The sequence below is a fragment of the Cottoperca gobio genome, chromosome 20, assembly GCF_900634415.1.
Source record: "Cottoperca gobio chromosome 20, fCotGob3.1, whole genome shotgun sequence".
Taxonomy (NCBI): domain Eukaryota; kingdom Metazoa; phylum Chordata; class Actinopteri; order Perciformes; family Bovichtidae; genus Cottoperca; species Cottoperca gobio.
In genome coordinates, this window is record NC_041374.1 from 2,514,254 (window position 1) to 2,539,013 (window position 24,760).

Sequence of the window (24,760 nt, forward strand, 5' to 3'; positions counted from 1 at the left end):
CAACAGATTTTTAAAAGGAATAATCTACATGGTTTGTCTAATGCTGCTGAGCAAGTTATTTGTTGTTGTTTTTTACTTTATAATGTGTGTTTTATTTATAATACTTGTGTTTTTAGATAACTTGTCCACGATGGCGAAGCACAACATCAGCCTGATGATTGCCGTGGTGCTGGCGTTGGTGTTCTTCGTCGTCACTATGGTGTTCACTGCTCTGGCGGGGCCGGGAATATGTATGTTTAACATTCGTTTGTGATTTTACAAAGAAAAATATTGCATCTTTTGACCTTTAAAGTTTGTCAAAATAACTTATTACAATCATTTTGTATTTTTTTGCTCCAAAGATCCCTTTCTGGAGTCCACCGCTAATATTTCAGACGCGTTTGTAACCCAGGTGACACCAGCAGGATGGACTTTTACTATTTGGGCAATCATTTACATCTTCCTGGCTTTAGTGGTGGTCTACGTCGTCTCCAGCATCTTTAGGAAGTGAGAAGCAGCCTAAATGCTTTTTATCTGGTTACATGATGTCTTGTATGCTGACGCAAACATTTACCTCTGTGATCTTCTTTCTTTAGGAACGCGTATGGTTACGTCTACTGCAGCCCGCCAGTTTTGCCGCATGGATTCTTCGTCGTTTGGTGCTTGAACTTGAGCTTAAATACGGCATGGCTGTTCCTGTGGGACAGAAAGTGAGATGGGACTTTTTAAATACTTCAACTGAAAGCAATCAGCGACGTGTTTCATAGTGTTGAGATCTTCAGTTAGTTGTTACGCAAAGATAAATGATATTTCCTGTTCAACACATTGAAGGGATATTACCTGGAAACATGAAGGAACCCTCAAGGTCATGGGGTCAGATAGAGGTCACCACCTACAATCAATACGATTAACACAAATTAAATGAGTATTGGAAAGACACTGTATATTTCAGTCATACATCTACTTCAAATTGCAATTCTGATTTTCAATATTGTTATTTCTGTCTCGTGTTAGAGTCAGGGGGTAGGGTTCTGGGAGATATTGAACCATATTGTCATCTGCTGTACAGATTGTAGGTCTCTAACAGGCACATGTGTGATGATTTTGGACAATATGAGTAGATATATAATACAATATGATGATAAAGTAGGAAATCCAGTCAAGAAACATCGACTGGATAACACTCGGATTAAACGTCATGATCACTGGAAGAAAATACACCTTATTCTTTTTATCCCCATCAAAGGTTAATGGCTGCTGCGCTGGTTTTCCTCATCCTCATCGCCTTGACTAACTACCTGATGATATTCTTCTCCTGCCACGGTCTCCACATCTACGGAGCCTGGCTCACAACGCACCACCGAGTAGACCTGTGGCTTCACCGTGTGTTGGTCAGTACGGCAGCTCTTCACCTCCCAAAACACCTTTTTGTGCAAAACTCTGCATCTAAGTGTGTTCTGTCTGTATTACAGGTCCAGAATGGTATTGCCATTTATGCCACATGGACAACCATTGCATCCCTGATTAACCTGACCATTGTGCTGACTTATGATGCCAACATGTCCCCGGAGGACGCGGCCACCGTCTCACTCTCGGTGTTGACAGTACTGGTTTGTTTGTGGTAAGTGCGAAGGATCAGCGGTGGACAGAGTAGATCAAGAGCTTTGAGTGAATGCATGGTAACATTTCACCACTGCCTTGAATAAGTTCATAAAAACAAAAAATGTTTTGTATTTCTCGCAGGTTTGTCCTGGAAAACTTTGTCCTGGACAAATATGTGAGGTACATTCTCTCCATTTACCCCGTCGTGATCTGGGCTCTGGCGGGGGTGTTCAGCAAAAACGAGGACACTCGCAATAGCATCTTCGTTGGTAAAGGAACTTTAAACATTTTTACGTTCACTTTTCCACAAATACGGCATGGACTGGGGTTGATTTAAACCCTGCACACTAATGCTTCACTCTCATATGTTCTTTCCTCTATAGTGGCGCTGCTGGCTGTCGCCTGTACCATGTTTGCCGGCCGGATATTTTTGGTGATCTGGAAGCACATCAAAGATCCTTTTTACAACGATCTCAACTCAGAGAGCATGACTCCAATGGAGGTCGCTGAGAAGCAGAAACATATATTTATATAAGAATGTTGGATGAATGATGCAGTATTGTTTTTGCATGAGATATATATGTTTTCTAAATGCTTTGTATATATTGTCATGTATTACTGTTTTGCCTGAGAGACACAGCTGCCACATAATAAAGCTTCTTTATAATAAGTGATATTAAAATATATAATGCTGAATTTAACTGAGTATTGAAACTGCACTCTGAGTTGTAGTGACAGGCTACATTCATTATTAATTTCACCTCTATCTTTCATACAAATATGACAAATGTTTGTCTTTGTTAATGCATTTTGACTTTTATGTTGTATATTGTTATAAATTAAATATTGCTTTCTCTCAATTTATGCTTTTGTGGAATGATTTGTGGTTTATAAGAGACAAAGGCCTCACGTTTTAAATCCAACAGGACGATAATGTCCCTGGTTGATCATTTGAGATGCAGTAACAACATAGAAAGATACTTAATGAAACAAGTCTTTCTGTTTATTAATATATATAAAACGCAAACTTAAGAGGACTGAAAACAACATAAATATAAATGAAAAATACACAGAGACAAGCGCAGACGTCCCTGCGTACAGCGCAATCCAGTCCAACGTTGTCATCCATGTTTGTTTTGCACACTCGGCCTTCTGGCTGGATGTGCGGGGGTCGTTCAGGGTCTGGTGTAATAATTCAATCATGAGGTTGACCTTCTTCCTGACTGTAAAAGACTAAACACCTTGTGCCAGTTAGGAGCTACAAAAGCAGATCCTGCGACCTCAGATGTGTGATCAAGTATAAAGTCTGGAGCTGCTCCACAGACATGTTACAGAGCACCTGGGGAGGGTTCTGAGTGTGTGGGTTCATGCTCTGGTTCAGAACTGAGGACACTATAGAATAAAGCTCATTTGCTCCCTGTGTCTGGAGCAGCTGTAGACGTTATACTTGATGACATCACACGTGTGAGACTTATTTAAGTGTCGCTCAAGTTCAAATGTATTGACAGAACTTTCCAGGCCATGGAAATAACTAGTTGTAATTCTTAATGTAGGTGTTCTTCCCCTTTGAACGTGATATTCCCGTCTCACCTGACAACACAGCTACATCTTTACACTTTCATATACCAGCTTGGTTTCAAAAGTGCATTTCTAGAGTGACTATTTATCAAATTAAAAATGACCTCACACAAAGTATTTACATCGTCCTTCATTCTAGTTTCACCTCCAAGAACGCGTTTTATAATGACGGTTTGTTCGTCTCTTATAGTTTAATGCACTGTGGCAGAAATGTACACAAGATAAGAGGAGCACGTGACGCTCCGAGGTGTCGTAAACTTCGCTCTTATACAACGAGCTCATATATAAAAGTCGTCACTCTGATGACTCGACTCACAAAGAGAGGAGCAGAGAAAGGTACGTCTGCTTTGACTTTATGAGGTCGTCATCGTGTCGCCATTTGTTTTGCTTTTGTAAACATTTCATTAGGAAAGGAGGAAGCTCGGTGTGCAGCAGTGGCACGTGGTTCTGAAGTTACACAAATAGTTTTGATAATTATAATAATTCACTTTGAATGAGAGGCTTTTAAAATGTATTTCTAAGATGATCTTCAACAAAGACAGACGGTGACTTGTGAGGACAAGTTACAACTCGGTGTAATTGTCTGAAAGGTGATTTCCACTTACCAAAGTCAGAGGTCAGGTTCAAAGGCAGGCCAACCCCTCTGAAGCTGGAAGGGATTACACATCTTCCTCAAGGACACATTTCTTTGTTCATTCAGAATAAAACACGAGGATGACCTCCCTTTATACCCATTGTAATTCTTTCATTTGTCTTCTTCAACATGTTGAATATGCTTCATGTGATTACAGTAGACAACAATGGGGAAACATAATCCTGGACGTCTCGCAGCCATAGTGGTGTCTGTTGTCGGCTTTGCAATAAGTTTGGTGTTCAACGGTCTGTCTGTAGTTGGACTCGGTGAGTCAAAGCTTCATTCTTTTATTTATTTAACTTGTAGAGGATGTTAAGGAAGCTTGTGACTGATCACAAACATGATACACTCCTCTCCATTCTTACTCATGATTTGCGTTTGTCTCCCTGTAGGTCCGTATGAGACCACGACAGCCAATGTGTCTGCAGTGTTCGACACGCAGATCACACCTTCAGGATGGACTTTTAGCATCTGGAGCATCATCTACGTCTGGCTGACGGCAATGATTATCTACATCGTCTCGGGACTCTGCAGAAAGTTGCGGCCAACTTTTTTTAGTCTCTTGTTTAAAACCTTAGAAAGAAATAGTATTTAACAATCACTGTTCTGTGGATACGTTCATACTGAAAGATCAACTGAGGGGTTTTCTTCTTGCAGGAACGGTAATGGCTACGTTTACTGCAGCCCTGCAGTGCTGCCTTATGGATTCTTCATTAGCTGGTGCCTCAATCTGGGTTTCAATATTGGCTGGCTACTCGTTTGGGACAGAGGGTAAGAGTGTCCACTGGCTCCTGTCATTACTGTGTGAAAATTAAGCAACCTAATTTAAATATTCATATTTCATTTCATAACTAAATGTGTTTTTCTGCTGTGTCTTGCTAAAGCATAATGATCGCTGCACTGGTGTTTCTCGTCCTGGTCATCTGCACAAACTACTCCATGATGTGCTTCACCTGCCACGGACTTCATGTTTATGGAGCCTGGCTTAAGAAATACCACAACGCAGACTTGTGGCTCCTCCGTGTGCTGGTTAGTATGACAGATATTTCATTACTAAGTGTGTAAGCTCAGGTTTTACTCTGGCATGTGACAGGTTGTATGTATTTTGTTCCCATGTAGTTAAAATAACGTGGCTTAAGTGTACAATGATTAACTGAACGTAACATGCGCAGGTTCAGAATGGTGTGATGGTATACACAACATGGACAACCATTGCAACACTAATCAACCTGAGCATCGTGCTGACTTATGAAGTAAACATGTTGCCAACGGATGCTGCAACCATCTCGTACTCGGTTTTGGCCGTCGTGCTGCTTGTGTGGTAAGCGCTCTTCACTTGAAGTCATATGAAGAATCACGAGCGAGATTCTGAAGCAAACGTGTTTGTGCACAGGTTTGTTTTGGAAAACTTTGTCCTTGACAAACACGTGCGGTACATCCTCATCATCTACCCGGTTGTGATCTGGGCGCTGTGTGGGAACCTGGACAAAAACTATGATGCTAAATCACCCAGTCGTAATGGCATCTTCATTGGTAAGACTCTGCAGAGAACTCCACAATAATAATATGTGGCAAATGTATGATAATCTCTCCGCTTGTAAACATCACCTCAACAAAATGTCATTAGAGTGATGTCCTAGAATTGGGCTTGAAAGTAGTATGAGTACATAAAGACAGTATTGAGGAAAATTAAAATGTGTTTACGTTTAATGTAAGAGGAAATATTAGAATGCTAACATACAAAAACGCCTCTGACCATAAACATCTGTTAAAAAGTCGTACTAACTAGACTTTCTTCTCTCAGCTGTGCTGCTAGCTATAGCCTCGGTGCTGTTTGTCATCCGGATTGTTTTGGTGGTTTGGAGACACATCAGACAGCCGCTGTACACAGACGTCAGCCCCGGAGCCATGGAACCGGTAGAGATTGCTGAGAAGCAGAAAAAGATTTTCCGCTAAACATTTTTATTACACATGAACATTTGATGTCATGCATCATAGAAAATAGCTCTACCGTTGTTTGCCATTACTACGTTGGTTATCATGTGTTATTATGTACATTTATTATTAAATTAAATTAAATGTTGTAAAATTACTCCAGTATTATCTGTATAATTTAATGAAAATATTATTTTCAACTTTGGCTGACTGATCTCTGAACCTTTTATGGCTGTTTTCTAACATATGGATTGTAAACACAGCCCATGACACTCTGATAAGGAGACTATTACAACATATGTATGTTTGTATTTCCCATAGTTTCACAGTATGTTAGTTTTGTATCAAATGTAGTTTTCTCTTTTTGACATATTTTTTTGGAATAAAGTATTCATGCAATTTATCATGTGTAATACAAACTGTTTTTAACAGCAGCGTGGACTCTTTTTTTGTAATGTAGCAGATAATATATGTTGCTTCTCCAAAAGTGTAAACATCATGGTCATTATCTAATATCATTAGAATGTATTGTTATTGTCTACTGTCGTTAGGGTTAAAATCTTTGTCAAAATATAGGTGAATAATTGAATGGCAGCGAAACTTTATGGGGGGAAAAAATCAAAGAGTATTTAAATTCTTATTATCATATATTTTTAAGTATATATTTAATTATCTGTAATCTCAACAGTCATACTAATATTTTCTCAAGAGTGAGCGGTCGGCATAAATAAATGTTGGTAATATCTAATACCATGATTAACCTGAAGGGGGCAGCAACGCGGAGCACCAGCTGTAGACTCAGTCTGCCGGAAAATAAAACGTAGAAGAAGAAATATATATTGAGTTGATTATAATCCTGAGCATAGTCTTTCAGGCAACAAGTCTATGATAATCAAAGTATTTTTCTATGAGCAAGAAATTCAATCAGTCAGATAGTTACGTACAGTTTATTATACATATTATACTTTGACTATACTATTATATATTTCAAGCACAGCGGATACAATTGTCAACAGTGATGCCTGAGAGGCTATATTCAGGGCACAGTAAGCATCTTAATATAAGTGCGCGGGATATTTACAAATAGTCAACAGCGCCATTGTTTTGCTAACGCTAACGCTAACGCTAGTTATACAAATGGGAAACATAACTGGCTAACCAGCTTTTACATGAATATATAGTCGTTCCTAACTTTTTTTTAGAGAGCGGGTTCAAATAAATGCAATTTGGGTGCTAGCCGAGTAAGAGCAGTTATTAAAAACAAAATGATATAGCCGTTAGCATAACGTTCACTGACGTTGCCGTTAAAAGATAGACATAGCTGGCTAACATAAATGGAGACGAAGTACCCTGCCTTGGTAAGTTCAAGTCTTTTCTTTTTGTGTTGCACTACTGAGGGTTGAACAAACAATGTACCGTTAACGACAACAGAGGGAGGAAGGTGGCTGTACACTCCTATTTCCAGTTTACAAAGTACACTTAACGTTATGGTAACTGTTAGCTGATGTTAGATTAAAACCAATGCAACAGCCGTGAAATAAAGTTAATTCTAAAATTCTTAAAGGTTATTTAGGTATCTTCAGTTTGAGTTGATTTAGTTAGTTAGTTTCTTTTTTAACTTTGTTTACCCAACAGACTAAATGTGATGTTCAAGTGATGATGTTAGGTGTTATCCCAACCCCATGTATAAAGTAATCAGATTACAATAGTCCCTAGTAACTTTCTCTATATCTTTTCAGAGGAGACCAAAGAGGAAACTTTGCTACCTTACAAACAATGAAAGGTACGTTTGTAAAGTAATTATGTGCTCTGTGGGTCAGTTAGACAGCATACACTTGGGATTTCTGCAGTTGTTGCATTTAATGCACTTTAATTAAATAGTTGAGATCTTAGTTTTATATATGTTTCAATGTCTTTTTCATATTTCGTATGTAATGCAGATTTAAATGGTATTGAGTGCCTCAACATTTGGGTGAAACATTTTTGTTTTAGTTATGATAATAACCTGACCTTTGTGTTTTCAGTTCCTCTAAACAATGGCCAGGACTGCTGACGTTGGGAGACATTGATGGGATGTTTGACGACTTGGGTGAGTTCAGTGTGTAATTGTTTTTGCTTTAATATCATGCAGTTTGTTTTCCGTATTCATTATGTTGACCTATACTAAACTATTGTTTTCAGATTCATCCTCACATGGTAATGATGACCTGCCACCCCCATCTTCTCTGCACCAGACTTTTGATACTGAGAGAAACCAGTTAGGACACCTAACAAAACCTCCAAGATCCCAAATGGTAATGTACAGTCTGTCTCTACGGGGACTTTTGCTGATTTTACAAATAACTAGTCAAAAGGGGTCTTGCTACTAAGTTAGATAATAAGGCAACATATCTTGAATATCTTAAGTCAGTGATGTGTCTTTTGAATGTAGCAGAAGTCTCTAAATAATTTGTTTATCTTGAATCACACAATAGTTGATGCCCTTAGATGTGATGAGCCTTAAAATATATGTTGTTGTTTTTTTTACTTTTAAGGGTCCTATAGGAGATAAACTGCATCCCGCGTTAAGATCGTCCAGTCGTAAACTAGACACTGGTAAGAGACTCAAACTCGTATTTTACTGAGGAAATAGTTTCTAAATTCACAAATATGAAATGTTGAGACACTTTTTGCACTTTTTCTTTTTGGGTAAAAATGTTTTTCTTGTTGCAGATTTGGACATCCCGTTCAAAGCACATATGCCAGTGAAGACGTCCAGCCCTATTGAAGAGAAAATGATTGTTGAAGAGCTGAACCATGAAAAGGACGTAGTTATGTCCCCAGTTCTCTTTGCCTGTGAAGATGAAGGAATAGAAGAAGAAAAGACGGAGCCTCCACACGTCACAGAGCAGTAAGTTATTATTCATGCTTTTCATGTAGTAAATAAGTTATTTGTATGAAGTGCACACTAACACCTGGAGCCAGTATGTTCTCTCGTTGATTTACAGCAAGTTTCTTTCAATAATTGTCTTTTCCTCTAGAAGTGATGACTCTGAGTTGGTGTCTCCTCCAAGGAACATTGTTTTTAACAAACCCAAGATGTCCAGTCACAAAAAGAAGGTGGAAGAATCATGGTAAGGGCCGTTTAATTCTCCATGTAATGATTATTCCACTGCAATTGGGAGCTTGCAGCAAACTAATCCCGCTCCGCCAGTACTTGATGGATTGCAATACACAAGTCACCATTGCTGTACGTAAGGTCTACTTTGTGTTTGACCTTTTTAGATGAGCGTTTGCTTTAACTTATGTGCATGTGATGCATTTTGACTTTGTCCTGCAGCAAAGAGAGTCACCAACTCACAAAGAAAACACCCAAGAAAACTCAAACAGCTGTTTTAGAGGGCAAAAGAACAACTAAAAGGTAAGAAGTGATGACATGTGATGTAAAGTTTCACTTATTTTCATGCTTTCACTTAATATCTAGAGACCAAACAGTACTGGATATTTAAAACTAATATCAATATGAGCATTTAGTACCTGGTACTAAGAGTAATAATAAAAATGTAATTCACTAAAATCTCACACAATTGTTTAATGCAGCTGTACAGCATACTGAGCCATTTTTAATTTTACTGAATAACTTAATTCTTGTTCTTTTCCAGGCAAGAAAACACAGACCCACCTGAGTCAGCAGTCACACGGGAGCCTGAACTCGCAGGTCCTGAGAAGAAGTCTGAAAATGTTCACAGGCAGCCATCTGTGGAGTCCACCCGTGTGGTCATGGCGACTTTTCTTAAGAAGCTTCGAGACGCTGGACAGCCCAAACCTCTGTGGTGAGTTGAGATAAGGGTACACTTCATTAATTGTCGCCATATATGGAAACAACCAACTTGTATTTACAAACTAATGGCTCTTTTACTTCAACACAAAAACTAATGAATGTCATGTATTTGTTTTTATAGTTCCAGGAAGTCTCTGTCACCGGTGAAAGTACCCACTCCTCCTCCTCCAGAGCCAGACGATGATTTCCTGATTCTGGAGGATGATAGAACGCTTTGGTTTTCCATCCCAACTAAAACTGCCACCGGCAAGAAACAGAGATTGAGCAGAACGTCCAGCACAGACAAAGACGGCTCAACAGACAAGGGCACGAACGACAGCCCACTAGAGACTGCACAAAAACGGCAGGAACCGGAACACACAAAGAGCAAACTGGGAAGTCAGACTGTCCATCAGAAAACGAAGAAGATGAGAGGAAAAGAGAAGAAGAATGAGGTGACTGAGCCTGGAAATGATGAGGGTGAATTATCCAGCCCCGAGGAGCTTCCTGCAGGCAACTTAATGGAAGAAGAGAAACCAAACAAAAAGAAACGACCTAAAAAGGTACCGTCTAAAAAAAGTGACACGGAAGAGGAGCACGCTAAAGACAGAGCCAGCTGGGAAACGTGTGAAGAAAAGCCCACTCCGAAGATGGAAAAGAAAACTCACACAAAGACATCAAAGTCGTTAAAAGACGGGAATGAAAATGACAAGACAAGCTGGTCATTAAAGAAGGGAAGAAAGGTGACGCAAGGATCTGAGACGATGTGTGTTGAGGCTGAGAAGGGACAAAGTCGGAGCAGTGAGGAGAAGGCAGAAGCAGCTCACCTGGATTCTCTTTCAAGTAAGCACCTCCAACTGTTAGAATCTCTTATGTGTTGACATTTAATCTGCCAGTTATTAATCAATGTATATGTTTCTTAATGCATATGCTGCTCTCGTAGACCCCACATGTTGACATGACATCAATATTTGTATTGAGTAAAACAGTTTTAAAGAGTCCAATTTTGAGCACCACCAACATTTAGTTAGTGAATGAATTGCTATATTCTTAATAATTAGAAAAGCAGTAGAAAAAGGTCTATACAGTGTTTTATATGTATTTATTTATTCTTACAGACAAAGAAATCATGAATTGTGAAGCACAAACGGAAGAGGATTCGTCTGAAAGGAGTTCCCCTGCAGACGGTCACATTCTTGGGAGAAGGAAGCCGCCTGGGTGGGTGAAGCATCCCATCACTGAAGCAGCAAAGGTTCGAGACAACCAGCCCACACTCAAGAAGTCAAAGCCGCACAACCAAAAGCCCAGCGCAGCAGTACTTTCACCTGTCAAGGATAAGAAGGGCAGAGTTTTAAAGAAAATAAATCAGACGCAGCCTGCGCCGTCGTCCAGTCGGAACACAAATAAAGCTGAAGAAAAGAAAAGAATTCAGAACAAAAACGGAAACACAAGAGGAGACACGGCAGGCAAAGTATTTCACACGTTTGATGCCGAGCCGTTCGAGGAGCAGGAGGCTGCAGACCAGGATGTTCAGTCTAGCCCCTTGGTGCTCTCACACAGAGACCTCAGCCATAACTCAGGTAAGGTCAACGGTGGAGGAAGTACTTCTGTACTTTACTTAAGGAAAAGGACCAATTGCACAATTTAAAAATAGTCCACTAGTAGTAAAATGTTAAGTCTTACTTAAGTAAATGTTTTGTAAACATAAAGACCAACCAATAAGCTCTGTAACTTACTAAGATGTTATGTTTTACAGGTGAGCAGGTATTTCAAAGAGTATACCATAACGTCTCTATCACCCGAGCCCCTGCTGGTCCCACAGCACCCAGGGAACAACTCAGGGCAGCAGAACCAGACAGACGGCGGAGGAAAGCTCCCGGGAGCTGGTGGACGGTTAATGACATGTATGAGAACACGGAGAGCATCTCCTCACCGCCTCAGCAGCAGGAGCCCAAACCTCATCAGGAAAGAAAACCGCGGTCTAAACGGAGAAGATCTCCTCGCCTTGGGACTCCCAAAAATGGCAACATGGCAGTCTCATCAAAACCACTCGGGGGAGCTCCTGTGCCTCTCCCGAAACTGCGGCCATTGTCGACTCGTAAGACTGTCAAACGCTCTCTGGCCCCGTCTACAGACACTTCAGTCACAGAGACCACGAATGTTGGCAGCACAGAAACGGGTCAGAAGAGCAGACGTAAAGTCACATCACGTCCTGCCGAGGAAGTCATTGCTACTGACTGTACAGTATTCAGTAAGACCGATAAAGATATTCTCAGTGTGGACGCTGGTGAGTGCAGGAGCACACAGGACAGCCTTCCACACCATGAGACGCCACAGGACAGCAAGTGTCAATCAGAGGACAGGTGAGGAGAAATCTAAATGTTGTTACGCTTAACACCTTCTCCTTATTGTCTACGAGTTTTACAAACATTCTCTTTATCTTTTGGCAGGTTAAAACACTTTAGAAGTGGGCCGTCGTCCATGATTGAGCTGCAAGAGTACGAGGAGAACGACAGCTTGAGTATGTTTTCACACATTAAACGCGTTAATACATAAATCTACTTTATGATTCAACCAGATTTTTATATTTACTTCACTAACTGTTTATTTTGAGTGTTTCCCCGCACATGTTCTTATTCAAATGTGACCATTTTAACTTTTCTTTCTTTTTAAATGTTCAATTAATATATACAACTCTCAAACACTACTCAATACCCCCCCTGAGGGATACAGTTCAAACGGCTCCACCTGCTGGTTTCATTGTCATCCATCCCTTTTTTAAAAGAATGATGAACTTCTACTTTTATCTTTACTTTGTTCCAGTTCTGCCGCCTCCCAGAGTCCATGCTGCTCTCGGCGTGTCAGATCTGTGTGCGCCTCCTCTCAAACCGCTGGTCTTACAGCCGAAGGATAAAGCCAACCTGACAGAGTGGTTCAAGAGTCTCTGGTCTATCCCGGTCAAAGGTAAAAAATATCATATCGGAGAAAAAGACGCTTTAAAAAATAATTTATGGATGCAAGGAGCAAGCAGAAAGGACTGCCATTGAATCTTTCTTTTTTAAACTCGTAGCAGAAAGTGCGGAAGTCACTCCAGAACAGTTTGATTGGTACTTCTATCAAGGCAGAGCGATCGGCTTCCTGGTGGACCTGAACTGTGGCTCCTTCTGTAACGGAAAGATCCTGCTGGGCTCCTACATGAAGAAGCCTCTGTGGGTGGATCACAGCGCCACAACAGTCAGTACACTTCTCATAGCATTGTTGTCTGCCCCTCCGTCCTCCTCTACACCACAGATCTTGCAAAAAAATGTTATTCTAAAGAATTTCTTTCATTGTTTTTTTTAAAGGTTTTTAACTTATTAACAAGCTCTGTGAGTGTAACCATCGACGGCAAGGAGTCCCGCTCCAATCCCGGACAATCCTTCATGGTGCCATGTGGTAAGAATAAGATCTCATGCTTAATTGTATTTGAGTTAATTCTTCTCTATAATGTCAGATGTTGAAGAGCTTTTAGCTGTAACTCTACTAGATGTAATTGTGTGTTTGTGTTATACTGATGTTACCGTTCTGTTCCCCTCAGGACGCGCTTACAGCATCCAGAACGTCACCGCACAGCCGGCAGTCCTGTACTTCACCAGGATACAAGCAGAAAGTTCAGACTGAAGTTGTTCAGCTTTCTAAGAAATGACCAAACACACTTACGATGTAGAATTTAAAAAAAAAAGGATGTGTGACATTATTTAGTGTATTTAAATGTACTTACTTTCTGTATGGAAATATATAAGGTGTAAATAGAAAACTTTTGTTAGTTTTTAATTTACATTAAGGAATGTATTTGATCCTTAGTGCTGCTTGTAATGAAACAATTCTGATAAAACAAGTAAACATGATTTGTAAATAAGGTTTTGTGCTCGTTACTTGAGTTTTTATGTCATAAAACATTTACTGACCTACTTCATGAAGACTGAATTATGTTTCTGTATGTGAATATGTTATCTTGAGTCCCCCCCCCCTGTCCCATACCACTGAATTGTTTATGATACACGGATGCCAACATGTTTCTTTAACAAGAACCTTGGGATTGCTCTCTGATACAGACTTATGGAAAGAGCCACTCAAATTAAACTTATCAATGTCCCTCACTTGAACGCAAAGGAAAAACGGTGTCTTTGCAACAGTTTGATAATTTATCTCTTTTCACCGTCTAGTTCTAGCTGTGCCTTGTGCACCAGCAGTCTGACTTGCCTCCGGGGCTGGATCTCCTGCAGAGGAGTGGATGCTGCTACGGCCACCAGAGTACACACGGGGACGGCCTCCCGGGTCTTTAATTATAAACCATGTCTGCGAGCGAATATGCTGCCTGTAACTAAACATCTGTGCAGTGAAACGGCTGGGAAGCATCTTTGATTCTGTGTTCCTGTGACACAAGAGGAGGAGGAGTGAGTTGTTTGTGAAAGATTTTGTGTTCAGAAGGAACATTTTAAGATGATGCTGAGTGTTGGATTGTTTGGTTTGTGTTGGTGACACTAGAGACATGCCACATGGTGAGTGAGTAATCTGTTTTACTCTATGATTGTAACAGTTACACATCAGGGGAGCCGGAGATGAAACGACAAAACAACAAGCAGGAAGACAAAGAATATAAAATGACACTTAACAAGACTAACTAGCCTGTACACATGGGATTTGCTCTAAAAGGCTGTAATTAGACTTAACTGTTTAGAGCTAAATGCTACTCATGCTACAATGCTCACTATGACAATAGACACTACTAAACCTTTATTGGTAATTCTAATTTAACTGACTAACTTGAACATAGTTTAACTTGTTCACCTAGGTCTATCTACAAGGTGAGACTAAAGGAAGCAAGAACAGAAAGACTAAACAAGTGAATTTAAAACAAGACTAAGAGTCTAGCGCCATGCTAGCAGCTCTGCGAGGATGTAGCCTAGTGCTAGGCTAATTGCTTGCTAACTCTAGCGTGCTAACCATCTGTTTAAAGGTGCTAACATGCTCACAATGACATCACTAACATGCTGATGTTTAGCAGGTATATTGAAATCAATTACTTGTGTTTACATAAACAATAGTGGTTAAACTGAGATGGCTTTTTTCACCATCTTAGTTTAGCATGCTAATTGCTTGCTAACTCTAGCGTGCTAACCATCTGTTTAAAGGTGCTAACATGCTCACAATGACATCACTAACATGCTGATGTTTAGCAGGTATAATGAAATCAATTACTTGTGTTTACATAAACAATAGGTGTTAAACTGAGATGGCTTAGTTTAGCATGCTAACATTGGCTAATGGGCTGAGCATATGCTGTTTGTGTGGCAGTTCCTCCCGAGGATAGTAACCATGCAATATAATTGTCGAGACATTTCACTAAAACCCACAATTATCAACCTCATGGTGGTGCTAAAGGAAAAGTCAGGAAATCCCCAAAGGTAAAAGGGTTCATCCTCTGGGGAACATGATAACAGTAGTCCACCACATTTCATAAAACCGACTGACCATTGCTAGCCAAAACAAAAAAGTGAAAGAAATGTGCTGTGTATTTGTGTTTGCTGCTTTAACCTGAGTCCCATCCTTGGGTAACTTTGTTTAAGTGGTGAGACAGTCACTGAATAATGTAGTCATGAGAGTCTGCTCCACACACGGAGCTTAATCTCAGCCCTCACAAACAAAATGCACTTTCTAACTCACATCGAATGAATCTGACACAGTAATGACTCGTTCAACTGCGCTTAAAAGCTTTATTACAGATGGAAACCTGTGACAATACAGTTAATACAGATACAGTCGTGAGTAAAGTGTCATTAGATGGAACTGTAATGTGCATGTAGGAGTTAATAAGCCGTATCAAATATGTACATTTCAGAATAAAACAATTCATACTCACTGCATTGAAAGCCTGAAGAAACTGGCAGAGCACATTCAATAATCACAGTTTGTCAATTACACAGTATTTACCTTTGCTGACCTTTAAATGTCATGGTTTTAATTATCCACACAAAGTCTATACACGTTTTCTGTGATTAGTCTGAGTCTCAGTTCTCGGAAAAGATTTCATGCAATGAGTATGTTTTCCTTCCTTTGTTTTAAGTTGTCTCTGAACATTTGTTACGGGGCGACAGGAGGGAATAATAAACTCTTTACAGTGAAGGTGTTGCTCCATGAATCATCCTCTAGCAATCTAGGAATTCTTTCAGGTTCAGGCAAATAACAGGAAACTATTGTGAAACACCTATTTTGCACCAAATACACAATATAAGAGGCATTTGTGTAACTTTTACACCCAAATGTGCATCCTGAATTACGCAACAAACAACAGAGAGAGTTGCTTATCCCAGGAGAATCTCTACGGAAGAGTTCCTTCTTGTAAACAGGACGAATGCTCAAGTCATTAAGACAATAAATGATATACACATCCATTGTGCAATGTGGAAATATACAGAGGAAAGTTATTATAATATTGTTTACATGAGTTTGTTTAGCATTGGAACCAGAAGAATGTGCACATGAGGTCCTTTTGGTTATGTGTTGCATCTGTTGACACTGAGCAAGCTTTTGGAGCAAGCTTGGTGACTCTTGTTGACAATAAAGGATGAAGCTTGGTGCCCACTTGATAACCCCGATGCTCCTTCACCCTGAAAGGGAGCAGAGGTCTTGACTTAGGCAACCGGGCAAAGTGGGCAACTGCAATTGTCAGAAAGACACAATTAGGAATGGAAACAGTTAAACTTGTTTCATGCACACTGGAAACCAGCAGAAAGAGGACCCAAAAGCACGACTGCAGACACAGATTTAAACCTCCACCTGTCTCACACCTCAGCACCCGATCTCGTCACATCCACCCACAACCTCGCACATTCCTCGAGTCCTGGTGGTCCTCTGTTACACTTATGATTACACACAGGAAGAACTCTCGAAGGAAATCCATGCAGGGTAGATTCATCTTGGACCTGAGTTTCTCTTGAGAATGAAGGAAAAGGAATTACATTTTAATATCCAAGGTACAATAGAGCAAATGTTCAGGGTCACAGCCTTGACGAGGCTTCTGGGAGCAAAAACAGCCTTTGAATCTTATATTCCAATTATCTTTTGACATTTGGTTTGGTAGCTTCAACCGGGTTCCTTGTCAACATAATAGGCTTGTTAAGAATTATTGCTTGAAAAGAAAATCAATGAACGGCCTGCGGGCTTTTTGGCTCTGAGATTTAAAACTAGAGGGTGCAAGAAGAGGGGAAATATAAATATACAGTAGATAGGTCTGTTTGTGTATTATATTGAAATTCAAATTACACTTAAATATAATATATAATATAACACACACACACACACACACACACACACACACACACACACCCAATATAAAATGTTTTATTAGATTACTAATACAGTTCAATTTTAAAGTAATTAACTAAAAAAGAAAAATACCAAAGGATTTATTTAAATTAAATTGTAATATATTGAAATTCAAAGAAAAGTTTTTACACTTAAATATAATAAAATAATGTATAAAATAAATAAATAAAATAATAATAATAATAAATACGTTTTTTAAAAGTCCCCAAAACATTTCACACACACACACACACACACACACACACACACACACACACACACACACACACACACACACACACACACACACACACACACACACACTATAAAATGTTTTATTAGATTACTAATTCAGTTAAATTTTAAAGTAATCAAATTTAAACCGAGCTTTCTACGTCTACTGGAGACAACTAATAACATACCCATCATGTGTAAAACATTGTTTTATGTCTATATATATATATATATATAGATCTCATTTTGCTTTTATTTTATAGTACAGTTGAAGATAGACAGGGAAAAGTAATGTTTAAATGCTTGAAAGGTTAAAAGGTTAAAACATTAATCTCCTGTTAGTCCAAGTGGTCAATGCAAACTTGACCAGGCAGACGTAAACATTGATAAATAACATTAAGATAGATTAAAATCAACCTGGCCTGAGCAGCTCCACCCGGTTGGAAAACATGCAAACTCTGAATCATTCAGCATAACAGATCCAATCTATCACCGACAACATGTCATGCACGTGATCTTGAACGTGTTCCCTGCTGTTTTATTTTCATGGAAAGTGGTTGTTGATTTCCAATAGCGCTCCATCAGCAGTGGCAGCATCTTCTATTTCACAGACTGGGCAATCAGATTGCGTTGTCATTCAGGTGGTGTCATCGCAGCTCATCAGAACACACGTCGTTTCTCTGTCTGTCGTCTTCTGTTGGCGCCAAAAGGAAAAGAAAATCTTTAAAGCTAGATTTGAGATAAACAGATTTAGTCACAGAGATATGGAGGACAAGAGAAAGAGATTAATTGGTGTTTGTTTCTGCTGCAGCAGTTCTCAGCCGTGTGCTACTAAGAATTCAATCCAACCAAAAACCATCAGATTGATCTAATGGTTTAGAAGAAGTCTGAGTCTGAAGCGTCTATTTCTGACATTTAAACTAATTAAATGGCACGTGGCCATGACATCCCAGGTTGGCTTTAGCCTCAGAGCATTACTGCGTGTCATCTTACTCACTTTCAAAGTTCCTGTTCCCACCATCCAGTAAAGCAGAAATAACCAAAAGTCACCTTGAAATAAGTTAAAGGTTTCTCCCTGTTCTTTTTTTGTTTGCAATCCATTAACAGCCACATATTTCTCCCCGTGAAGTTAGACCTGCACAGAGGGAATTACTGATGACAGAAGCCCCGAAAAAGTATGCTCGGTGTTCCCAATTTATCCCTGAAAATGCTCTGATGTCTTGCTAAATTACGAGAAAACATCACACATAGCCTATTTATCATTAAATGAAATGTAATCTAAAAACTGCAATCAAGACATGGCCTCAAAAATACATAATCTAATATAGCTCTGCAACAAATGTGTTGTTGTCGCTGTATTAGAGAGACATTGATTAATCTTTTAGTTTATTTTCAACTCCCCTTCCATATCATCAAGCTCATCATCTCCTGCGTGCTGACTTGTAACTAACAAAGTCATTGCACAGTGATTGAGTGAACAATCACATTAGCAGCGTGCATGATCCACCATGTGAAGCAGCCATTGTCTCTCCTCCTGATATTCCTCTTTCACTGACACAGGCCTGAAGAAGTATCATCAGTAAGCCCACTGAAGTGTGGAGGCGAATCACAAAGATCCGAGCAGGGCGAGGCACCGCGTCTGACACGTTCGGCTTTAAATTCAGAAATACAATCTGTTATGCTATAGAGCTCTACATTTTCAAACTCTAAGTCTAAGCTGGAGAGACACTCAATCAAATTCTGAGTGAATGAATGAAAAGCTTTTGTATTTCACTTCCTACTTACGTAAAAGTTCAGGGGCCACATGCAGCACAATGTGATCTCAAGTGGGCCGGAGCAGTAACATCACAGCATGATAACATATAAATAACCACAACTCCACATGTTCCCTTCGTTTTAGTGCAAGAAATCTTAATCTTTTTACAAAACATTATGAAGAACCTGAAATGTCTTAAGAAGAAGGTTTAATTTCAACAATAGTGTCAGTTTATCATTTACACATGTGTGTTACAACTTACTGATCACAGTGTGTCTGCAAAGGCTTTTACTTTATGATCAAAACCCATCACAATCATCCCGCGGGCTGGATTGGACCCTCTGGCGGTCCGGTTTTGGCCCGCGGGCCGCATGTTTGACACCCGTGATCGAGTTTATTCTTCTGTGCTATTGTTTCCCAAAACCTCTCTGTGTCGTCACACACACACCTAAACCACGCCGGGAGCTCTTCACAGAACACTGATCGCTCCGGACACGAGAGCGTTACTTAAACCTCACCTCCTCCCTGTGTGACTCGACAGGATGTTCATGATGGCGAACTGAGGACAGGATCGTCACGGTTGGGTTTATTTATGGCTCCAATCAAAGTCGACCAGCTTGCGCCCTGTGGAGGGATGTTATGTCAGGAGGCTGGTAAAGCAGGACTGCCCACTCTGTCACACTCATAAAGCCACCAATTAGTGTAAAAGCTCTTTCACCTTGTGAATTTGGAGCTGATGTAATAGCGCTGAAAAGCAGCCAGTATTCTCTCAAATCCATCTGCTGGAGAACATTATGTGGCAGATGCTGAGTCAGCCTTCTCAGGTACCTCCTGCATACTGATTCAAGAGCCATATATTTAAGTTTGAGACCATCACTCATTGAAGGGCTCTTCTTTAATTGACAACCTCCGATGAAGGACGTTGACTTGTTGCCTTCAGCTGTGTGTTACAGGTATCAGCTCAAGAGTTTTTACACTTCAGTTACAGGTCTTACCCCTGAATGCACCACGTCTGAGCACCTGCTATTTCATCTTGCGTGGTTTCCTACGCACACATCATGTATCTGTTGGTTTTTTGAATGAATGAATGAATATGTGCCTCATCATACATCACTGTTGACGTTATAATCTGGTAAACGGAGACAGCAGCATTGGTTTATTGTAATACACAATACTGGCTAACCTAACGGATTGACCGAAATGCCCGAAACAACAGCTAGATATATAATTTCCTGGTAAACATCATCAGCATTCAAGTCACCAACATGGCGGGCAAAATCCATCAAAAAAGGCGAGTGCGTTCCCATCTTCAGAAGGTTATTAACTTAACCGACCCGCTGTGAAGTCATGTGCGTGCAAGTCATAAAGGGTGCATGACACGCTGAGCTGTAATTGAATGGGAGGTTTCTTCAATACCTTTGATCCTTTTGGTGAGTGAGTCCTGTGAAGCACAGCTCAAGGTAAACGTACAAAACTGTTGCACGAAAGGAAATCATTGCTGTGACTGAAGCTGCCAGCTGATGTTTGGCTCGTAAGTCGATTGTATCTGCAATAACATACTGTGGAATATCATTTCTGTTCTCGGAACATGTCTGCTTTTTGGTTTCAAGACCTTTACCAGAAGGATATGAACCAAAAATGTGCTAAATTTGCAAGTCTGTCATTGTGTGTGTGTGTGTGTGTGTGTGTGTGTGTGTGTGTGTGTGTGTGTGTGTGTGTGTGTGTGTGTGTGTGTGTGTGTGTGTCTGCTGTTGGGTGCTAGCAGGTAGAGTTTATCAAGCTCTTTTGCTCTAAAGCTCGAAAAATGAAACAAAGCAGCAGCGCTGATGATGCAAACCAATACAGTTGTGGGGCATGAAACCAAAACAATGAGCTAAAAGACAATAACACACTTTTGGGCTTGTCACATTTCATCTATAGTGATTCGTGCCGCTTTATGGAGCCAGAACGAACGAGGAAGGCTGGAGAAAGACTGTCGTCATGGTTAAAAGAAACCAACGTTAACTTCTGCAGAAGACAGAATATGAACCACAAAGCACTGTAACAATGTCACACGACATCACATGCTTCGGACAGACGATATTCACGCAGAGGAAAGAGGCTTCTTTATTTAATCAAATAGGTTGCTGTCATTTTTCTGGTGAGTCAAAAGCATCCCCCTCTTTCATGCAACTTCTACAGTAAACATTCTTTTTTACACTGTCTCAGGTATCTGGGAGGTTAATCAAGTTAAAATATTGAATGATTTCGGGTACATCCAGTTTTTTAAACCCTGTACATTTCCGTCAAATACGATGTCCATTTACACCTTGTAAAGACAAGAATCAATGATGAGTGCTACCATGCACAGCGCTCCAGAGGCAGGGTAAATTCAGTAAGTGCACATCTTCTTCTCTGACCATAATTGAAATGACAGCTAGCTCAAGCAATCAAGCAGTGGAGGGGACGGTGATGATGAGTGAAGAGCAGCCGTGTGCAAATCCACCAGCCTGGTCCGTGACTGTCTGTGTGCACAATGACAAATGTCTTTAACGCAAGTCTCTCCGTGTACTTTGGTAAACTAGATCCTTCTGGACACCTGTTGTTGTTAAATAGCAGTTTCATTCAGAGTCGGCATCAAAGGCTGTGCGAGTTAATATTTTGTCCCACTCTGTATGCTCGGCCATGTACTGTGAGGCGACAGCATTATGAAGGATGGAGGAGGAAAATAAGAAATATGTATGTCCACAAAACGCATTATATGGTGAATTTATTCCCTCGGCATCATAGATTTGCATCCGTTAACTGCAGGTTTAGATGTATACGTCGGTCGGGGTAACGCATTGTCTCTGATGCTTCTGCGGCGGTGAAGGTGCCTTTTAGAAAGAAATGCAGAGTCTGACGGCCGGAGACCTTCGCATTTCAAATAAATTAATCTGGCTTGCAGAGGGTTTTTAGAAAATGAAATGTCTGTTGGATTGAAACCAAGTAGAAGATGTACCTCAGAGGTATTTTAATTGAGTCCAACGCTATAATTCAATTGAAGATAATGAATAAAGGGTGTGACATATGTGGAGAGGAACAAACACTATAAGAGGGTTTGTCTTGTGTCCCACAAGGATGTTTAGAAAAAAGCACTCCTCTGTGTTCAGTCTTTTCTCGTGCGTCAAAACAATATTGATTTATGATGCAATCAGTGTAATCCTGTTGGTGTGAAGATGAAATGTGTGTGTGTGTGTGTGTGTGTGTGTGTGTGTGTGTGTGTGTGTGTGTGTGTGTGTGTGTGTGATCACTGGGGCTGCACAGCACCAAACAATGCTTTTGCACAAATGATGATACTGGTGTCAGAAAGCCACTGCATCTTTTACCAAACAATTTGACATTTACTAATACATTATTTATTTTTTATCTTAGTTCTCTTTTCCAGACCTGCTCTGAACTGTTTATTGAAGCCTCTAAAGGTCAAAAACATAATGGCGGCTGCACTAATCAAGAAATCGTTTTTTCTCCGCTGGACTTGGACAGATGAAGTGAGGTGTGTTGCTCTCAGGCGGCGTTGGAGTCATTTAGGGGCAAGTTTATTTAATGGATCAGATGAACCTTTTTAATCCGGTCTTTCTAATTAAGTTCCCATGCTGTCGAGTTCTCTGTCAACAACCTTGCAGACACTAATTCGATACACTTCACTGACATTAAACGCTGAAACCTTGACATTAGAGAAATGTATTTAGGAATGAGTCACTTTTAGATGCAGCAAACACATCTTAACTAGCACTTCTACTTCAGCTCTTTCACAAGATTTATGGAGAGCAAATTATTTTAAATACATTTTAAGCACAAATGCCAACTATTCACACATCTGAACAGGTGGGGGGGGGGTGTCATTTCAAGGCACGCAGAGGGGGGTTGGGGACATCAGCCTATATTACTGCTGTGTGAGCATTGAGTAGTTACTTGACACAAATCGTTAGGGGGTCAACGACATACAATTATAATGGGCTTTTTATAGACTAAACTATTAACTAACTAATCAAGGGTGTGGTCCCCCTTCCTTGTTCTCCTGGCTCCAGGCTCTGCTCATCATGCACACCTGTCAGCAATCAGCTCATCACCTCACCCAGTCAGCTGACCTGCCTCTAATCAGCTGACCTGCCTCTAATCAGCTGACCTTCCTCTAATCAGCTGACCTTCCTCTAATCAGCTGACCTGCTTCTAATCAGCTGACCTTCCTCTAATCAGCTGACCTGTTTCTAATCAGCTGACCTGTTTCTAATCAGCTGACCTTCCTCTAATCAGCTGACCTGTTTCTAATCAGCTGACCTTCCTCTAATCAGCTGACCTTCCTCTAATCAGCTGACCTTCCTCTAATCAGCTGACCTGCTTCTAATCAGCTGACCTTCCTCTAATCAGCTGACCTGTTTCTAATCAGCTGACCTGCTTCTAATCAGCTGACCTGCTTCTAATCAGCTGACCTTCCTCTAATCAGCTGACCTGCTTCTAATCAGCTCATCAGCTTGCAGTATGTACCCCAGGTTTAAAACTCAGTTGATCATCACCCGCCTGTAAGTCCTCCTGTTCCCCTGCCAGCCCGCCAATCTACTAGCCTCAAAGCAACCACTGCTTGCCCCGCTTCTCTCTTATTCTCTGCTAACGCCAGCGGCGGTCTCCATCATCTGTAATCCTCCCCGCTGGCACCAGATGCCCATTCCCAGTCACCTGCCTTTCATCCTGATCCTCCGTTACAATAAAAACTCTCTTCTTCTTATCACCACCAGCGGTGTGCTGAGTTTGGGTGAGTTCATAACAAATCGATAATACAAACTTTTTAGTTGCAGCCTCAGGCCTGTTTGAAAGGTGCTATTACTTCGGCATTAAAGTGAATATATAATATATATGTCTATATGAGAAATAATGTTTCACCTGTGTGTGAGTAACACGTCGGAAAGACTTTAAACACGCTGCCTTGTCATCGTGAAGCCTCTCCCAGCATGCACCAGACAGGGAAACACCCTGGACATGTTGCCATTGTATGACAGCTGTACTTTGTATTCTGCATGGTAAGAGAGTTTACTTTTTATAAATCAACAAGCTACTGCCTGTGAACAGCATCGATTCTGAGGATCAAAACTGTGACTGACAGCTCTGAAGCTACAGGCAAACACAGGCACGGTTCACTTTCAGTTCAGAGAGTATAAATGTCTCTCTGTAAACGTATTCACTGAGCCTTTGGCTCGCACCAGCTGTCTGTGGCTGGGGCTCAACACGCCCGCAGTAGAAATTGTGACTAGTTTCTTTTGTTTTGCTTGTTTGTTAGTTTGCCCGGACATCCTGAGATGACCTGCTATGCCCAGCAGTGATGTAATTATACCAGACAATCCCATAAGCGTGTTGTGTCATCTCTGCTCAAAACAGAAAAATACTTGACTTTTAAAATGATGGAATCATCCGGTACGACAGAACATATCATGCTGCATGCTATGGATGCATGCTTTCTGTTCACGTCGATGATTTGCTTCTGGAGGCTGTGCATGACTGATGATTGGGCTGCTGAGGGACAGCGCAGCAGACTAAATCAAACCATATGTCTTGAAGGGAAATGATGATATGGCCTCAAGCTAATATTATCATGAGCAGGATTATGTTAATAGTTGGATGTTGACTCATTTGTTTTTAGGAATGATGAACAAATAAACATATTTTTAAGGACATTCACAGACATTTAGCTGAAGAAGAGAGAAACACAAACACGACTGAGAGTCTGCAGCCGTGCTAGCAGCTCTGTGAGGTTAGCGCTTATTGCTAACCATAGCATGCTAACAAAAGCGTATCCAACATGACAATAATAACATGCAGATGTTTAGCAGCTGTAATGTTTACCATAAGCACTAATATAACAATAATCCTAAAGCATTTTATA

General features: G+C 40.5%; 3 protein-coding genes across 6 annotated transcripts in view; all 3 read left to right on the forward strand.

Annotated features, from left to right (window-relative positions):
* Nucleotides 1-130: 130 nt before the first annotated feature.
* Nucleotides 131-2,116, forward strand: LOC115025763 (uncharacterized). The gene is made up of 7 exons (XM_029458227.1): nucleotides 131-230; nucleotides 342-486; nucleotides 576-689; nucleotides 1,226-1,370; nucleotides 1,452-1,600; nucleotides 1,723-1,850; nucleotides 1,965-2,116. The coding sequence occupies exons 1-7, from the start codon at nucleotides 131-133 to the stop codon at nucleotides 2,114-2,116; spliced, it is 933 nt and encodes a 310-aa protein (XP_029314087.1).
* A 4,529-nt stretch (nucleotides 2,117-6,645) lies between these two features.
* Nucleotides 6,646-13,425, forward strand: LOC115025837 (proteoglycan 4). 3 transcript variants are annotated; one of them, XM_029458319.1, is made up of 17 exons: nucleotides 6,646-7,086; nucleotides 7,468-7,511; nucleotides 7,753-7,817; nucleotides 7,910-8,022; nucleotides 8,263-8,323; nucleotides 8,441-8,618; nucleotides 8,749-8,841; nucleotides 9,048-9,128; nucleotides 9,370-9,540; nucleotides 9,670-10,370; nucleotides 10,646-11,107; nucleotides 11,284-11,890; nucleotides 11,978-12,048; nucleotides 12,351-12,491; nucleotides 12,601-12,761; nucleotides 12,872-12,962; nucleotides 13,105-13,425. In XM_029458319.1, exons 1-17 carry the CDS (start codon nucleotides 7,063-7,065, stop codon nucleotides 13,185-13,187), a joined length of 3,147 nt encoding a protein of 1,048 aa, XP_029314179.1. In that variant the 5' UTR covers nucleotides 6,646-7,062; the 3' UTR covers nucleotides 13,188-13,425. The 3 variants fall into 3 exon arrangements, with proteins under 3 accessions (XP_029314179.1, XP_029314178.1, XP_029314177.1); XM_029458318.1 differs by having other exon boundaries at nucleotides 6,648-7,086; nucleotides 8,752-8,841; nucleotides 12,598-12,761; XM_029458317.1 differs by having other exon boundaries at nucleotides 6,649-7,086; nucleotides 12,598-12,761.
* Nucleotides 13,426-23,438: 10,013 nt separating this feature from the next.
* Nucleotides 23,439-24,760, forward strand: part of vipr1b (vasoactive intestinal peptide receptor 1b) — a 42,094-nt gene continuing 40,772 nt past the window's right edge. Inside the window, exon 1 of one of the 2 annotated variants that reach the window (XM_029457989.1) lies at nucleotides 23,439-23,635. Coding sequence is in view for 1 of the 2 variants with exons in the window: in XM_029457988.1 (XP_029313848.1) it covers nucleotides 23,898-23,900 (3 nt within the window). In the remaining variant the exon portion in view is untranslated. Of the gene's footprint in view, nucleotides 23,636-23,787; nucleotides 23,901-24,760 lie in introns of those variants that run through there. The other variant, XM_029457988.1, reaches the window with a different exon arrangement.

Bases quoted from the DNA above. Each gene is read 5' to 3' on its own strand.
- LOC115025763 (XM_029458227.1), top strand. From the start codon at position 131: ATGGCGAAGCACAACATCAGCCTGATGATTGCCGTGGTGCTGGCGTTG. The intron at 487-575 runs GTGAGAAGCAGC...TTCTTTCTTTAG, and splicing joins GTCTCCAGCATCTTTAGGAA to GAACGCGTATGGTTACGTCT. The intron at 1,601-1,722 runs GTAAGTGCGAAG...TATTTCTCGCAG, and splicing joins ACAGTACTGGTTTGTTTGTG to GTTTGTCCTGGAAAACTTTG.
- LOC115025837 (XM_029458317.1), top strand. From the start codon at position 7,063: ATGGAGACGAAGTACCCTGCCTTG. The intron at 8,023-8,262 runs GTAATGTACAGT...TTTACTTTTAAG, and splicing joins AACCTCCAAGATCCCAAATG to GGTCCTATAGGAGATAAACT. The intron at 8,619-8,748 runs GTAAGTTATTAT...CTTTTCCTCTAG, and splicing joins CCTCCACACGTCACAGAGCA to AAGTGATGACTCTGAGTTGG.